This window comes from Dysidea avara, chromosome 3 (genome assembly GCF_963678975.1).
Source record: "Dysidea avara chromosome 3, odDysAvar1.4, whole genome shotgun sequence".
Taxonomy (NCBI): domain Eukaryota; kingdom Metazoa; phylum Porifera; class Demospongiae; order Dictyoceratida; family Dysideidae; genus Dysidea; species Dysidea avara.
In genome coordinates this window covers 4,868,275-4,887,231 of record NC_089274.1, presented here as the reverse complement: position 1 = coordinate 4,887,231, position 18,957 = coordinate 4,868,275, and the positions used below count along the sequence as shown (strand labels likewise).

Sequence of the window (18,957 nt, the reverse complement as noted above, 5' to 3'; positions counted from 1 at the left end):
TAGGTGGTTTGTATGAGGCTGAACTCTCTACATGGCGGTTTCTTTGTAGCTGAACTCTCTACAGAGTGATTTGTTTGCAGCTGAACTCTCTACATGATTGTTTCTTTGTAGCTGAACTCTCTACAAGGTGACTTCGTCCAGTTGATCTCTCTACGGGGTGATTTGTTTCTAGCTGAACTCTCTACAGGTGAATTGTTTGCAGCTAAACTCTCTACATGGTGGTTTCTTTGTAGCTGAACTCTCTACAAGGTAACTTCTTCTCTACAGGGTGATTAGTTGTAGTTGAATTCTCTACCAGGTGGTTTGTATGAGGCTGAACTCTCTACATGGCGGTTTCTTTGTAGCTGAACTCTCTACAGAGTGATTTGTTTGCAGCTGAACTCTCTACATGATGGTTTCTTTGTAACTGAACACTCTACAAGGTGACTTCTTCTAGCATGATCTTTCTACAGGGTGAATTGTTGTAGCTGAACTATCTACAAGGTAACTTCTTCTAGCTGATCTCTATACAGGGTGATTTGTTTGTAGTTGAATTCTGTACAGGTGGTTTCTTTGTAGCTGAACTCTGTACATGATGGTTTCTTTGTAGCTAAACTCTTTACAAGGTGACTTCTTCTAGCTGAACTCTCTACGGGGTAATTTCTTTGTAGCTGAACTCTCTATATGATGGTTTCTTTGTAAATGAACTCTCTACAAGGTGAATTTTTCTACCTGATCTCTCTACAGGGTGATTTGTTTGTAACTGAACTCTGTACAAGTGCGTTTTTGTGGGTGATCTCACTGCAGGTTGATTTGTTTGTAGCTGAACTCACTAAAGGGTGATTTTGCTTGTAGCTGAACTCCTTGCATTGTATCTAGTTTCTAGCTGATCTCTCTACAGGGTGATTTGTTTGTAGCTGATCTCTCTACAAGTTGATTTGTGTGTAGCTGATCTCTCTGCAGGTTGATTAATTTGCAGCCGATCTCTCTACAAGGTAATTTGTTTGTAGCTGAACTGTCTATAAAGTGATTTATTTGTAGCTGATCTCTCTGCAGGTTGATTTGTTTTAGCTGAACTCTCTACAGGGTGATTTACTTGTAGCTGAACTCCTTACATTGTGACTAGTTTCTAGCTGATCTCTCTACAGGGTGATTTGTTTGTAGCTGATCTCTCTACAAGTTGATTTGTGTGTAGCTGATCTTTCTACTGGTTGATTTGTTTGTAGCCAATCTCTCTACAGGGTAATTTGTTTGTAGCTGAACTCTGTACAAGGTGCTTTTTTGTAGGTGATCTCACTGCAGGTTGATTGTTTGTAGCTGAACTCACTAAAGGGCGATTTGCTTGTAGCTGAACTCCTTACATTGTGTCCAGTTTCTAGCTGATCTCTCTACAGAGTGATTTGTTTGTAGCTGAACTCTCTATAAGGTTATTTATTTGTTGCTGAACTCCTTACATTGTGTGTAGTTTCTAGCTGATCTCTCTACAGGGTGATTTGTTTGTAATTGATCTCTCTACAAGTTGATTTGTGTGTAGCTGATCTCTCTGCAGGTTGATTTGTTTGTAGCCGATCTCTCTATAGGGTAATTTGTTCGTAGCTGAACTCTCTATAAGGTGATTTGTTTGTAGTTGATCTCTCTGCAGGTTGATTTGTTTTAGCTGAACTCTCTACAGGCTGATTTGTCTGTAGCCGATCTCTCTACAGGGTAATTTGTTTGTAGCTGAACTCTCTACAAGTTGATTTGTGTGTAGCTGATCTCTCTGCAGGTTGATTTGTTTGTAGCTGATCTCTCTACAGGGCAATTTGTTTGTAGCTGATCTTTCTACAGGGTGATTTTTTTGTAGCTGACCTCTCTTCAGGGTGATTTGTTTCTAGCTGATCTCTCTACAGGGTGATTTTTTGTAGCTGACCTCTCATCAGGGTGATTTGTTTCTAGCTGATTGCTCTACAGGTTGATTTGTTTGTAGATGAATTCTCTACAGGGTAATTTGCTTGTAGCTGAACTCCTTACTTTGTGTCTAGTTTGTAGCTGATCTCTCTACAGGGTGATTTGTTTGTAGCTGAACTCCTTACATTGTGTGTAGTATCTAGCTGATCTCTCTACAGGGTGATTTGTTTGTAGCTGATCTCTCTACAAGTTGATTTGTGTGTATATAGCTGATCTCTCTGCAGGTTGATTTGTTTGTAGCCGATCTCTCTACATGCAGGTAATCTGTTTGTAGCTGAACTCTCTATAAGGTGATTTGTTTGTAGCTGATCTCTCTGCAGGTTGATTTGTTTTAGCTGAACTCTCTACAGGGTGATTGCTTGTAGCTGAACTCCTTACATTGTGTCTAGTTTCTAGCTGATGTCTCTACAGGGTGATTTTTTGTAGCTGAACTCTCTTCAGGGTGGTTTGTTTCTAGCTGATCTCTCTACAGGTAGATTTGTGTTGATTTGTTCATTGCTGATCGCTCTAAAGGTAATTGATTTGTTGCAGTTGAACACTCTGCAAAGTGTTTTGTTTGTAGCTGATCACTCTAAGGGTAATTTGTTTGTAGCTGAACTCTCTCCACAGTGACTTGTGTGTAGCAGAATTCTGTGTAACCATAGATATTAGTCTAATATCTATGGTGTAACTGAATTCTCTAGAGAGTGACTTAATTGTAGCTGAATTCTCTACACAGTGCATGACTTGTTTATAGCTGAACTTTCTTCAGTGTGACTTGTAATGTTCTGAATCTCTATAGTGGTATATTTGCTTAACTCTCCACATGGTGACTGTCTTCTTGCTGAACTGTCTATAAGATTAACTGTTTGCAACTGAACTCCCTACAGAATAACTTGTGATGTAATAAAATTCTATAATGGAGTAAATAAATTACTCTATTAGGGTGACTGTTCTATTAGAGTATCTCGATCTCGCATTTGCTACACGGAGTTGGCTTTCGAATCATAACTCAGTGGTTTGTAATCCGATTCTTCTGTACTACTGCAAGGACTTTCTATGAAGATTATTCCAGCTATACACCGATTTTCAGCTCATTGCTCTAAGCGGTTTGCCTAGTAGGCGTGAAAACTAATACTTTTTTATTCATAAAAATCGATCGCGTAATTGTGACACAGGTTGGATTTGTGTCATATCTCCGTGGTCTTTATCTCGATTCCTTTCAAACCACCAAAAGGCACTCCTACGATGGTTACTCCATCTACATAGCAATTTTCAACTCATTCCATGAAGCGGTTTACCCTGTAGGCGTGACAACAAATCGATCTTGTTTTACGCGAATAATCGGTCATAACTCCTGAACCATTCATGGGATTTGTACCAAATTTGATGCTAGGATTCGCCTTTGGACTCCCTTTCTGTGTGCCAAATTTCAAGGCGATCGGAGTACGTGTTTGCTTGTTATAGCAATTTTTGCAAGTGTGCGAAAAGACGAAGAAGAAAAAAAAACGAAGAAGAAAAAAAATGAAACTTTGGCAGCTCGTATCTCGGAAATGGCAGGAGCGATTTCCTTCAAATTTGGAATGTAGACTCCCTTGGCTGGCGGGCAACTGTGTAGCAAATTTGGTTCCAATCAGATAAGTGATCACCGAGATACAAAGGTGTGAAAATGACATTTTCGTTCTTCCTGTCAATATACTCACGGTGTGGCGCGCCGGCTTCTTGGGCCGCACGACACACTACCGTGTGTCTTGATGTCAAAAATCATTTTATGCATTAAAATAGTTAGGGTTTGTATTGACAAGGGCTCACTACACTGAAACCATACTAACAGAGCCACTTTTAAAGCTAAGAAAGTTGGAGCAATAATAAGGCTGCCTAATAAAAGAATCACTGATTATGTTTTTGCTGTAAGTTCAGTGTCCTATAAAATAGAGGTGGTCTTATTGTAGAGGTAGCTATATTTATAAAGGATTTACTGTATAACTAATGATATTCCAATGTATTCTTTCAATTTTACTTACTGTACAATAATATTCGGCCACAGATTATGATGATAGTTTCCAATCTTATACACGTGTATAATGCATGCAAACGACATGCACAGTTATTCATACATATGTACATGTAAAGTGGAATCGAAATGTCATGTCTTAGTGATATCCAAAGCTTCTTGGTCTTAATACCTAGATAGCTGCTTCGTATAGTTGCATTAGAGTAGAAATATTCTATTTTAAGCTGGCCTTTATAAAATGGTGGCCTTTAAGGTAGCTGCTAAGATATGTTACACTGTATATCACTCTGAATCATACTCTGAAAGTGAATGCCTACTACTGCATGGCCACTTTAAAGGCCACCTTTATATGTTTGAACCTATAAATAATGCCTTTGCTGGAAAAATGTACACTTCTAAAACCACAATGCATTGTCTTACTCGTCAAATTAAAAATTTGATGGAATAGAGTGGAAAGTGGCCACCTGTATAGAAAGGCCACCACTCCAATAAGGCCAATTTTAAATTGTTACTGTACACTTATGCAAATGTATTAAGCAGCTACCTGCACATTAAGGCCCATAAATTTTGGCCCTAAGGTAACTGGCTTAAACTCCATACATCAACTGTATCATGATAAAAATAGCAATGTAGCTCATAATTTGATTCTATAATTGAGAATCATAGAAATGTTCCACAGAAATTACATTGTAGAAAGGTTCACTACAGCAATTGTACACTGATACATATCTATAGCTTTAAGTGAAAGACATCAACAATCGATTAAAGAAAGGGTCAAGGCAACTAACTTCAAAGTTAAATCAAAGTGTTATAGTAAATGTTGAGACTGAAAGTGGTGCATATTGCATGACAGTCTCTACAATCATTCACATGTAACTTTGATATGCAATGAAATCTGATGCATTGATATCAGTACACAATTGAATTTTTGAAGGTATAAGTTGAAAAGACTGTTAATACTACATCAGTCGTTCATTACTACTTGTAAGAAAAGCTCTAGTAGATTACAATATTGAAACATTCATGCCTGTGTGACTGCAGCTACATAACATTGTTTTATTTGTAAGTGTTTCAAATTACAGTGGAACTTGTCTTAGCAGCCACCTGTAATGAAAGGCCACCTTTCTATTAAGGGCCAACTTTAAATTGTTCAAGTAAGAGATTTGTACACATCAAACTATATAAATGGCCACCTACATTATTAAGGCCAAAAAAAATTGGCCTTACTGGCTTAGACAGTTTCCACTATAGCTACATTTGTGTATCAAAATACGTACTTGCATAGCATTAAATGCTAACAGTAGCAGTAGCAGTTACTGTAGCTAGTGAAAATGTCATCAAGTTCAATATTTCACTACTATACAATAGACTTGGTGTCATAATCAGAAACAATATATACAAGCTTGATAAGGGGTAAATTACTTGAGTATATGTATTTAATTACAAGCTTTTACTGGGTTTTCTTACAAAACATAAACAAATTAACTTTACTTACAAACCAACAATGTATAAAATAATTGTGACGTACTATTATATAAAGTTACTTGCAATTGGTATTGCATCTTAGCGTATTTGAACCATACAAACAGCAGTGATTACAAGGCTGCACATTAACACTTATAACTCATGATCTACTATTGGTCCCAACTTTAAACTCACAGTGATGAATGGTAGGTATTAGAGCAACGTGTAAACCAAAAATAAATTTAATTAAAGAATATATTTTAGAAAATTAAGATCAAAGGAAAAGGCTACATTTTTGTGGTTTGACCTTTTCCTTTGAGCAATTATAAAACATTATATATCACCTCAAAGAGAATTTAATAAGCATTTCAAAACTCTAAACCAGATGTTTCTACGTCAATCACAAGCAAAGTTATGGACATTTTATTGAAGACATGTAAGCAATATAAAATTTTCAGCAGAAACTTTAAGTGGTCATAACTTAAAGGGAGACCTATGAAATGAGCCAAATTTTGGTGTGAGAAAGTTTCTTGAAATGTTCCATGTTTGTGCCAAATTTCATGAAAATCAAAAGGGGTCCGGATTTTTTTTTGTTGATTTGGTATGGAATGACCCTATAACTTTTCAGTTCTGCTACCACAGATTCCTTGCAACACAATTTGGAGCTCTGTGCATGCAAAGAAATTCAGGTAGTACTCGTAAAAGTGTGTGCTTACTGTATATGTACATAGATCAACATAAAAGTAGGCAATATTCCCTATTTACCTTTTCTATCTGATTAAGTTTCCTACAAACTTCTCTACCTTTATCTTTAAATCCTGTATTGCCCAAGACTAAATTGTTAAATTCACTTTTCAGCTACACAAATGAAAATATTGATGTATAAATTGTAATGACATAAGCTATTTTCATCAACAAAATAATTATGTGGCTATTTAAAAAGTGAGTGCTTTGTTAAGTATTTTATACAGATGATGGCAATATATATATATATATATGTATATATATATCAAGACACACGGTATGTTGTGCGGCCCAAGAAGCCGGCTCGCCACACCGTGAGTATATTTACAGGAAGAAAGTAAACTCAATTTTCACACTTTTGTAGCTCCGTGATTCCTTATCCGATTGAAACCAAAGTTGCTACAGACGTGCCGGCTAGGTAGGGGAGTCCACATTCCAAATTTGAAGAAAATCGCTCCAGCCATTTCCGAAGTTTGGGGTTTTTTTCTTCGTTTTTTTCTTCTACTTCTTTTCGCACACTTTGCAAAATCCGCCATAAAACACGAATGCATGCTCCAATCGGGCTGAAATTTGGCACACGTAAAGGGTTCATTAAGGCGAATCTCAGTACCAAGTTTGGTAGGAATCCGATGAACATTCACGGCGTTATGACCGATTATTTGCGTAAAATTAGGTCGAAGGTGTGTCGCGCCTACAGGGCAAACCGCTAGAAGGAATGAGTTGAAAATTACTATGTAGATGGAGTAACCATCGTAGGAGTGCCTCTTTGTGGTTTGAAAAGAATCGAGATAAAGGTCATCGAGATATGACACAAAACCCAACCTGTGTCAAAATTACGCGATCGATTTTTATGAATAAAAAACTATTAGTTTTCACACCTACCAGGCAAACCACTTAGAGCAGTGAGCTGAAAATCGGTGTGTTGCTGGAATAATTATCATAGAAAGTCCTTGCAGTAGTACAGAAGAATCGGATTACAAACCACTGAGTTATGATTCCAAAGCCAACTACGTGTAACATATGTGAGATCGAGATACTCTAATAGAACAGTCACCCTAATAGAGAATTCAGCTACGTTTATAATTTACTCCATTATAGAATTATATTATATTGCAAGTTATTCTGTAGGGAGTTCAGCTACAAACAAGTCACCCTGTAGTCAGATCAGCTAGAAGAAAGTACCTAATAGAGAGTTCAGCTACAAAGAAACCATCATGTAGAGAGTTCAGCTGCAAACAAATCACCCTGTAGAGAATTCAGCTACAAACAAATTGCCCTGTAGAGAGATCAGCTAGAAGAAGTTACCTTGTAGAGAGTTCAGTTACAAAGAAACCATCGTGTAGAGAGTTCAGCTGTAAACAAATCCCCCAGTAGAAAGTTCCACTATGAACAGATCACCCTGTAGAGAGTTCAGTTAGAAACAAGTCATTGTGTAGAGAGATCAGCTAGAAGAAGTCACCTTGTAGAGAGTTCAGCTACAAGCAAATCACCTTTAAAGAGTTCAGCTAGAAAGAAGTCACCCTGTAGAGAGATCAGCTAGAAACAAGTGATCCTGTAGAGAGTTAAGCTACAAAGAAACTACCATGTAGAGAGTACAGCTGCAAACAAATATTAATCGCCCTGTAGAGAATTCAGCTACAAACAAATCACCCTGTAGAGAGATCAGCTAGAATGATGACCTTGTAGAGAGTTCAGCTACAAAGAAATCACCCTGCTTCATCTTTTCTTCTTCCTGTGGTAAAGAAAAAAATGATAGGTTAAAAATCCCTAATTTGGGGTATACAAATACAAAAAGAAGTGAAATCTAATCCAAAACAGCCAAGCTGTAAAAAAAGAGTGCGGCCCTCAGAAAGGCTATGGTGAAAAATGATGTGAAATCCAAGGTGGCGGCCAAGAAATGGCTGTGATGGTAGGTTAATGGTAAAAAATTTAATAACAACAATTCAGGTGAATTTGGTGCCGCTTGGTCTTGGCACAAAATTCACCTGAATTGTCGTTATTAAAATTTTTACCATTAACCTACCATCACAGCCATTTCTTGGCCGCCACCTTGGATTTTACATCTTTTTTCACTATAGGGCCGCACTCTTTTTTTACAGCTTAGCTGTTTTGGATTAGATATATAGTTACAGGAAGGCCAAATTTGACAACATTCGTTCCTGTAAAATCCTCACGTGTAGTGGTCGCGTCATTTATTGTCTGCAGTGCGCGTTTCTGCTTTACTGGCCGTGCAACTCACTACCGTGAGTCTTGATATATTATATATATAATTATATATATATATACTGTATCTAGTACAAACTACAAATAGTTATACCTCTTGTGCAATTTTGCTAGCTTTACTGATGTTGTGTACATGTTCACTGCTATTAATAGAGATGGCTTTTAGGTATCGATTAATCTGCAATAAACATTAAACTAAAACAATAAACAAAAACAGTAACTGACATGTTCTGTGGCTTCTATTTGCTTATGTCCCCCAACCACAACCTTCATCATTGTCATGCCACCAGCCCAAATGTCTGCCTCGGTACTACCACACTTCTCATCTTGCATCCCCATGAAGTATAACTACAGTATGAGAATATCAAGCTAATACAACAGTGAATGTACATTTACTTCTGTTGCTTTCATCCCAGCAGTGCCAGCTGGCTCATCAGATTTTTGTTTTGCCCACTCCATGTACTTAGAACTGAGATGTCCTTTGTCATCCCAAAACAGGCCCATGTCACCCAACACATACTTCACTCCACCACTTTCAGGACACTTACAACGTATGGGACTTAAGCATGGACAGGTCTGGTGGACCAATATATTTCGATCTGAATTAGCACACAAAATACAACAAAACCATACGTTCAATCATAATTAAAACTATTACGTACATGCTTAAGGATCACAATTGTTATCATACAGTACGATAGTGCTGCACAGTAGGGACCACAAAGGAGTAGGTGTGGCCAACAAAGTAACATCACCCAAAAACCAGCCTCAATTTTCCCTGACGGCGATGAGACAGTATTCGTTATGTAAAACTAAGCCCAAACAAGCCTTTAGATTGACCCGAAATGCTTTCACCAAATTGCTACAAGACTTAAAAAAAAATTAATGGAATTTTCTACTGACTGACTGAGTAACTAACTGATGCCTTCAGACAAGCATAACTCGACAATGGCTAAGGCTACAGGCATGATTTTTTTCACTGTTTGACATTGCTACAGACTGAGAGGTGCCTTTTGGTATACCGCAGTATCTACAATGCATTCTTCACGACTTACCAGTGTCCCCCTTTGCAGCCCATTCATATTTGTTGACAGCGAAAAGTGTTGATTTGGCGGTAGCACATGATGGCTTCCTTTCGTAACTGATATTGTTCATATTATTCATAGTGGCTACTTTGATTTCAGAGGTGCTTTTCAAACAGTTCTTGATTTGTACTGTTGTGTAATGGGTTGAACATAGACAAAAACGAAGAGCGGTAACAACAACGAATACTTTCAATTTTCAGATGATAATTGATACAACTTGGGCGCGCGGCACCGTTTTTTTCTGGTATGCTTGGATTGCAGAGATAGGTGCTTTTTGAACAGTTCTTGATTTGAAATGCTGTGTAACTGGTTGAACATAGCTGACAACAGATACTTCACTTTTCAGATATAATTAATATAGCTGGGGCACACGGCGCTATTTTAGATACGGTACGCGTGGGTTCACCAGTCATAATAATTATGTACAAAAAGGTAACAAAGAAGTACCCAAAAAAATTGGAATTTTCAACTAGAATAGTGATGTGCTATGGTCCTTACGCTAGTAGAAAATTTCAATTTTTTGTGTACTTGTTTTAGTTTAAAATATCCTTACCAAATGATTGACCACATTTACCCACATTAAAGTTAGAGCAACCTTGATACAAGGTCTTCATAGGTGTAGCAAGATATTTTTAGATAGGGGGACTCTAGTTTGGCGCTGAAGAGCAAAAAAAAAAAAAGGTCAATACCTGCTAAGAATGACTGCCCTCTACTAAACAATATAGGTTGTATCACTGATAAAGCACATAAACATCCTTATTCACAACTTCATAATTTGCTACATTGCTTCTCTGAATACTGTGGCTGCTTTATTAGAGTAACTGACTGCTCTATTAGAGTATCTTGATCTTTTTGCAATTTACAATCAAAAAATTGCAAGGAGGGCTCCAGCCCCCCTTGCTCCCCTGGGTTGCTACTCCTATGGTCTTGTAAAGGCAGAGGTGATTCTAGAGCTGGCATACAGGGGAGAGCACAGCATGAATGTTGTTTTACGGCTGTAGTATAAAGTAAAGTTTCAAGGGGGTCTGGGGACTCTACCTCAAAAACACTGCAGGTTTGTGCAATTTAAAGGCTTTAAAACAGCCTAAATTAATGTTATGTTAATAACATAGAATAGCTAAAACTAACAATGCCAATCTATAGCATTCTCCCAAGATATTTCAAAACTTTTTTTCAGCAAAAAGTAGGCTTGCGCCTTTTATGCCGGCATAATTTTGAGAATAATGGGTCACTAATTTCATGAGAATAATTCCAGAATAATAGGATGGTTAAAGACAGAATTTTAGAATTATCGGATGTCCATGGGAATAATCGGTGGAATTAAGGGGCATATCTATTCTTGATTAGCTAAAAGAAAGAGTTAAGCTACTAAGAGTGATATATAGCTGACATTATTATAAGAGTGCTGGCTGAAAAGGAGCTGAAAGCCTTTAAAAGATCGATATACTCTAATAGAACGTTCAAATACTCTAATAAAGCATTCAGATTGTTTCATGTTAATAGTCTGCAGCCAGCATCAGGGGTTCAACTGCATGATTATATCTGCAATTCTGAAACTTGTACATCTAATACCAGTGTATCTTCTTAAAGTCTTTGATCATTATCTTAGTACGTAGCTACAACCATAGCTTTAATACACCAATAATTTAAAACACTTGAATTAATACTGCAGTTTGCAAATAGCTATTCCAAGTCTGTTGTAACTACTTACTGTTAGAAAAATTAATGATGTAAAAGAGGGAGCACTTCATTTGTGGCCATTAATTAATTCTGACAAAACTACATAGATCAGCATCTTGAAAGCTAAGTGACTAGCTACAGAAACTTTAGCTTGGAATAATAGGCTAGACACAAGAATAAAACAGAATAATAGGTGAAAATTTTGGGAAATTCTGGAAGGAATAATAAGTAAAATTTTGAGCATAATAGGCTCAAGCCTAGCAAAAAGGCTTTACCTATGTGTAAAAGGTAACAAAAGTAGACAAAACTTAACTATCTGCAGCTACTGCACAGAAAATCCAAATGGATCAGTTCAATCTGCATTGGAAACTTTCAACTAAATAATTTTTTTGTTGAAATAGATATCCAAAGGGTGTAGAAGCTAGCTGAATTATCTACTGAGGGACCTGTTTGTAGCTGAACTATCTCTCTACAGGTTATTTGTTTCAAGCTGATTTCTCAATAGGGTGGTTTTTTGCAGCTTAACTCTCCACAGGGTGATTGCTTGTAGCTGATTTCTCTACAGGGTGGCTTTTTTGTAGCTGAATATTCCACAGGGTGATTTGTTTGTAGCTGAGCTCTCTACTGGGTAACTTGTTTAGCTGAACTCTCCACTGGGTGACTTGTCGGGTAGCAGTCACTTTGTATAGAGTTCAGCTATAAACAAATCCTGTAGAAAGTGTGCTTACAAGCAAGTCACCCAGTAGAGACTTTAGCTACAAACACATCAAGTTTAGTGAGTTCACCTTAGAACAAGCTACCCAGTAGAGGTCAAATCACAGTTCAGCTACAAACAAATCACCATACAGAGTTCAACTACAAACAAATCACCATACAGAGTTCAACTACACACAAATCACTGAAGAATTCAGCTATACACCATGTATTGGCTACAAAAAATATCACCCTGTGAAGAGTTCAGCTAACAACAGTATGGATTTCAAAAATCATCCTCCAGGAGTTCAGCTATAAACAAATCATCTTGTAGAGAGTTCATTTACAAAAATGTCACCCAGTAGAGAATTCAGCTACAAACAAGTAACCCAGTTGAGAGGTCAGCTACTTTGTAATTAAGTTATGTTGTAGATTATAAAAATATAACTAGTTACATAGTAATTTGTAACAGGGATTAATTAACTATCCAAAATTGTAGCAAGTTGGATAGTTACATTCTGTTGGCGTGTTGAGAAAATGCATTTATACAAAAATTTGTACAATTATAAAAATGCATCTTTAAGATTAATTCTTAGCATAGTAAAGAACATAGCAGGTAAAAAAAGGCCACAAAGCTGGCCTATGGTCTGCTTTGGAGAATATAAATACAAAAAGAAGTGATATCTAATCCAAAACAGCCAAGCTATAAGGGTGAGGCCCCCAAAGAGCCATGGTGAATAAAGATATGAAATTCAAGTTGGCAGCCAAGAAATGGCTGTGATGGTTGGCAGAAAATTTAATAATGACAATTCAGGTGAATTTGTTGCCAAATCCTAGAAAAACTTGGAGGAGGCAGTACAAATTCACCTGAATTATCATACTAAAAATTTCACCTATTACAGCCATTTCTAGGCCGCCAACTTGGATTTCACATCTTTTTATCACCATGGCTTTTTGGGGGCAAAACCCTTTTTTATATAAAAGCTCGGGTGTTTTGGATTAGATGCATTTTACAGGAATGAAGAAACTGCCGTAATGTTGTTTTCATGCATCTGTAACTTGATAGCGGAATTTTTTGCTGTGAATACTCCCTTGGAGTAGGGTACCTTCTATTTTAAATTTTAGTCGAATCCAACCAGCCATTACTGAGATATGTGGAGGGCAGTAAGAGTATAATGCAGCACATTTACAATTCAATTTTTGTTCAGATCAAATTAAGAACAAGGAAGTTATGCAAAATAGTAAAGAATTTGTATTCATGCCTAAAGAGTAATCCACTTGATGAAATAGCATGAAAATCAATCTGTACACAAAGTAACTATAGTAGTTCGAACCTTTTGTACTGAGAGTATTTGCTGAGATATAAAGAAAAACCAAACATGTGAAACAAGTGTGAGAGATACCCTACTCTAACCCAAAACAGCCAAGCTGTAAAAAAATGCGGCCCTCGGAAAGCCTATGGTGAAAAAAGATGTGAAATCCAAGGTGGCGGCCAAGAAATGGCTGTGATGATAGGTTAATGGTAACAACAACAATTCAAGTGAATTTTGTGCCAATACCAAGCGGCACCAAATTCACCTGAATTGTCATTATTAAAATTTTTACCATTAACCTACCATCACAGCCATTTATTGGCTGCCACCTTGGATTTCACATTATTTTTCACCATAGGCTTTCTGAGGACCACACTCTTTTTTTATAGCTTGGCTGTTTTGGGTTAGATTTCACATCTTTTTGTATGTATACCCCAAAGCCGGCCATAGGCTGGCTTTGGGGAATTTTAACTTATCTTTTTTCTTTACTACAGGAAGAAGAAAAGATGAAGCAGATTTTAAATACTTTAACTATTTTTGATTTTATCAGTAAATGTACAAATTATATATATATATATATAATACATACGTTTATTACATGTAAATTATTCCCTACGGATAACTTGTTTGCAGCTGATCTCTCTACTGGGTGAGTTGAAATGTAGCTGAGTTCTCTACAGGGTGATTTGCTTGTAGATGAACTCTCTACAGGATTCTCTCTACAGGGTGACTTGTCTCTAGCTGAACTCTCTGCAGGGTATTCTGTTTGTAGCTGAACTCTCTACAGGGTGATTTGTTTGTAACTGAACGTTCTACAGGGTGATTTTGGTTGTAGCTGAACTCTCTACAAAGTGATTTGTTTCTAGCTGATCTCTCTACAGGGTGACTTGTTTCTAACTGATCTCTCCTTTTTTTTTAAACTAGCCGGTCTCTCTACAAGGTAACTTGTTTACACAGTAGCTGAATCCTCCACACGGTGATTTGTTTCTATCTTATCTCTCTACAGGGTTACTTTGTCTGGCTTATCTCTCTAAAGGGTGACTTGTTTTTGTAGCTGAACTCTCTACAGGTCACTGGTTTCTAGTTGATCTCTCTACAGGGTGACTTGTTTCTGTAGGGTAATCATGTATGGTGAAATCGAAGATGTGAATCTTGAGGCGATTGAGAGAATACTAAAGCGACAGCAGGGCAATCAGTGTTCGGAATGCACAAAGGAATGCAAGGCATACACCTGTGGTTATATCTAACCGCATGCGATAAAAAAAATGAAACTTCCTCTTTGATGTCAGCAATCTCAATCACAAAACAATTGACATGGATTTGCTTCACTGCTTGTGTGGCAGTTACTAGTGACACGATGAGTTCAACTCTAGAGTTTCAGAGGGATAGCGTAAGTGACGGGTAAGTTACAGGAAGGCCAAATTTGACAACACTCGTTCCTGAAAAATCCTCACGTGTAGTGGTAGCGTCATTTAATATCTGCGGCGAGTGTTTCTGCTTTACTGGCCACACGACTCACTACCGTGAGCCTTGATGATTCTCAATAATTATACAGATACTAGTGTACTGTATAAGTATTCTGGTATACTGATCACATTACGAAAGAACATTGCTACAAAAACTGAACCTTTAACATCTCCGTGCACAATTCCTTTGCTGTGTAAGTATTCTAGCCCTTTATAGACATGTAGGAATATCACTGTGTAGTTATAGAGGATGCACTTCTCTTCATCTTGAAACTCGTACATGTAATCCAAGATACATCTACAAGAAGTTCCATTAAACTGTTCATGTAGACCTTCTACAAATTAAAGTTCAAAATTAAGAATTTACTATTACATGATACATATATAATGTATGTAATTTATATATCCCAGTGCATGCTAAGATGATTATCATCCGTTATATGTACATACCAATTTTAATCATGTGATAAGTGTATGGAGAAGCAGATATGTGTATACGTATATGCATTATTCAAAATTTAGGGAAATAACTATACATTACAATAAACAGTTGTATCCTGTTGATCCAGTTACATCCCAGCATACTCATAGTGATCATCCCCATACATAGTTTCACTTGGGTAACAATGACATTGACATTGTACTGAGATATACATATGTAACTATAACAAATAAACCCACAGTGTGTGCCAAGAATATTCTGTTAATATCCATGGTAAATCCCAACAACCACACTCTAAATAGTTACACTGTATACAGACAATTTTCTACAACTTGCAATTTAAATCCGTAAAGCGTAATCTATAAAACTTAATTCGTGAAAAAACGTCTTTGCTCATCCAGTCTCCTTGCCTCCCTTAAAGCTGTGTTTAGTTATTTCATTATCAGATGTCCTTATATTCACTCGAGTACTAAAACAGTACGTGCTACAAAATGCCAAACAATTGTCTCCCATACTGTCATGTGATCACGCTTTTTACTTTGTACGTTTGCCGAAATTGCAAGGAATAGGAAAGTGTCTGTATTCTCCAGTTATATACTAAATATATAAAAAATTGGAAATACAAAAAGGGGAATATAGGGATTGCTAAAAAGCCACTAAACAAGAAGGGATTGCTGGGGTGGTAATGTAAACCACAAATTCCTATTTTGACTCCTGTGTCGAGGAAAAATAGAGATGTGGTTTACACTACCACCCTAGCGATCCCTTCTTGGTTGGTGGCTTTTATTTTAAAGCAATCCCTATTCCTCTGTTTAAATTTTTTGCATTGGATTTACATATTATATATAGATATACTAGATCCACTAGTATAGTGTCTAGTATTTTAGTCAAATTATCACAATATATACCACACAGCTTAATACTACTATGACAATGTTGTTAAGTAATATAATTATTATATACAAACGTACTTCGATTCATATAAGGCATTACAGATAGGAACACACGTTTCTCAGAACTATCTTCTCTTGTTCCTCCTACATCAGAATAACAAAAAAATGTACATATTTATCTGAAAACTTTAGATATAAAGTGCATTGGCACTTTGGCTTAGCTGGAAATCTTATTGCTTTAAAAGTGTTAATTTTTTTGTTTGTAAGCTTCATTCTACAACTAAAACAGTTGTTACCCCAGTAGACTACACTAGTCCCCACTATAGCCTCCTTATTGTCAGTACTTGCACATGTTTTTAACCCTGCATGGCTGTTATATAGATAAGTACAACATACGTATAAAAATACAACAACAATTTACAACAATACAACAATATATTCAACAACAACAACAATAATACAACAATTTACATTACCAACAATATATTCTAGCAGTGGTATCACATGATGCCTAGTATCAAAGCCAAATTTCATCACACGTTGAAATACTGTTGGGTTGGAGAATACCAATGGACGCTGTAAAAAGTGAAGCCATGTACATGTACCTATGGTAAACATGCATACCTTAAACTCTTCCTTAACCACAAGGTCCGATGTTAACTTGTAAACTTTACCAAATCCTCCATGTCCTATTATATCTCTCTCTGGGTATGTTTTGTACTCCTCGTAAACTTTTCCAACTCGTTCATCACTCAAATTCTATAACACAAGAAACTTTGTTATCCATGAACACTAACAATTTTACAAATATACTTTGCTCTACACATAAAGGTATATAAGCTAGGACTCCATGCAGTCACGTTTTTTGTACAGGGGATGGATTATGTATTAGCAAACCATCAAATTTAAACCATAAAGCTATACCAAATTTATTCATTAGAGATATGGAGCAGTAAAATACTCTAACAGAGCAATCAAGTATTATAATAGAGAAGTAAAAGTAATCAAAGCAATAGAGCAGTTAAGTATCATACAGTACATTAGGGATCTCAAGCAGGTTAGCACCTTCTCACTTAAAAATCTTGACCAGAAATCAACGGACAATACCTTCATGGCACCTTGACAGTATTGTTAGGTGGAAACAATCCAAAAATGCCTTCAGTACAACCTAAAATGCTTCTGATTAGTTGCAACTACTTGTTAAATGCAATTTTGTACTGACTGATTATTAAACTAACTAACTGCCTGTCTGCCTGCCTACTTGATGCCTTCAGACAAGTATAACTCAACAATGGCTAAGGCTACAGGTTTGATATTTTCACTGCTAGGTGTCACTTCAGCCTGACAGTGCATTTTACCTTGCTGTATTACAGACAATGCACGCATCATCAGTATCTTAGTCTTCTTTGTGTCCTATTTCATTTTGCTCTGTTGAATTGCAGTGACATCCCCATGTTGCTATCATGCCATAGTAAATGGACAGATTGCTGAAGTGCTTCTCATACTGTTTTTTCTTTGTAATGCTGTGTAACAGGCTGAAATAGCTGAAAACAAAACATAATAGCCACTTCTTTTTTCAGTGATTAATAGTTGTGGCTCACATTCAGATGCAAAACTATTTTTATACAGTATGCCTGGTACCATTCTTTCTTTAGAGTTTAGATGCGGCATGTGCGGGTTCACCGGTCATAATTACATTACCAAAAGTACAGAGGAAAAGTTACAAATTTCAAGTTTTATTAGGAATAATAGAAATATAAAAATTAAGATATCAAGGGAGGTCATCTACACCTGCAGATGTACTATTAAACATTAAAATCCCTTCAGTCTTGCAGCTTTCCCTTGTTTCTTTATAGGTATTTATGCATTTCTATGCAATTTTTCCTTGCATGTACTTGTTCTAGAACAATCAAGTATCAAGACACACGGTAGTGTGTCGTGCGGCCCAAGAAGCCGGCGTGCAACACCCGTGAGTATATTTACAGGAAGAAAGAAAACGTAATTTTCGCACCTCCATAGCTCTGTGCTGCCTTGATGAAACAAGACGATTTTTGCTGTAGACACGCCCTCCAACTTCAGTACACATTACCAATTTGAGCCAAATCGCTTCAGGCATTCCCGAGATATGCGACTTCAAAAATTGGCTTAGTTTCTTCGTTTTTTTTCTTCTTATTTTTCTTCCTCTTTTCGCACACTTACAAAAACTGCTATAAAACGCGAACGCCTTATCCGATTGCCTTGACATTTGGCATACAGAAGGGGGGTATAAAGGCGCATCTCGGTATCAACTTTGGCTGGAATACGATAAACAGGCAAAGAGTTATGAGCGATTATTCACGAAAAATAACACCAATATGTTGTCACGCCTACAGGGTAAACCGTGTATGGGAAGAAGCTGAAAATCGGTGGGTGAATAGGTTAACTATTGAACCTAAAACCTTTTGTGGTTTGAAAGAAATCGAGCTAAAAACCAGGAAGATACAACGAAAAACTCAACAGTGTGTAACAATTATGCAATCGAGATTAGCTAATACAAAACGACTGCTTGCCACGCCTACCAGATAAACCGCTTGGGGTAATGCTACGAAAATCGCTGTACAGATGGAGTAATCATCTTAGAAAGGTTCTTCAATGGTGTAGAAGAATCAGACTTAAAGCCACGTAGTTATAACACGAAATCCAACTTGGTGCAGCAAGTGCGAGATCGAGATACTCTACTAGAGCAGTCATCCTAATAGAGCAGTCATCCTAATAGAGCAGTCCTCCTAATAGAGCAGTCACCCTGAAGAGAATTCAAGAGATCAGTTAGAAACAAGTAACCTGTATAGAGATCAGCTACAAACAAATCACCCTGTAGAGAGTTCAGCTACAAACGATTCACCCTGTAGAGAGATCAGCTAGAAGAAGTTACCTTGTAGGGAGTTCAACTACGGAAAGAGATAGTTCAGCTAGAAGAAATCACCTTGTAGAGTTCAGCTACAAAGAAACCACCATGTAGAGAGTTCAGCTACAAACAAATCGCCCTGTAGAGAGAT

General features: G+C 37.0%; 1 protein-coding gene across 2 annotated transcripts in view; it reads right to left on the bottom strand.

The window, feature by feature from the left end:
• The window catches only part of LOC136249015 (uncharacterized), a 39,706-nt gene that overhangs the window by 9,396 nt on the left and 11,353 nt on the right, over positions 1 to 18,957 (bottom strand). For both annotated transcript variants that reach the window (XM_066040897.1, XM_066040898.1), the window contains exons 8-15: positions 16,547 to 16,681; positions 16,399 to 16,498; positions 16,001 to 16,066; positions 14,749 to 14,922; positions 8,747 to 8,949; positions 8,576 to 8,698; positions 8,445 to 8,528; positions 6,149 to 6,241 (exon numbers count right to left, since the gene is read on the bottom strand). In XM_066040897.1, coding sequence (XP_065896969.1) covers positions 6,149 to 6,241; positions 8,445 to 8,528; positions 8,576 to 8,698; positions 8,747 to 8,949; positions 14,749 to 14,922; positions 16,001 to 16,066; positions 16,399 to 16,498; positions 16,547 to 16,681 — 978 coding nt within the window. The remainder of the gene's footprint in view (positions 1 to 6,148; positions 6,242 to 8,444; positions 8,529 to 8,575; positions 8,699 to 8,746; positions 8,950 to 14,748; positions 14,923 to 16,000; positions 16,067 to 16,398; positions 16,499 to 16,546; positions 16,682 to 18,957) is intronic.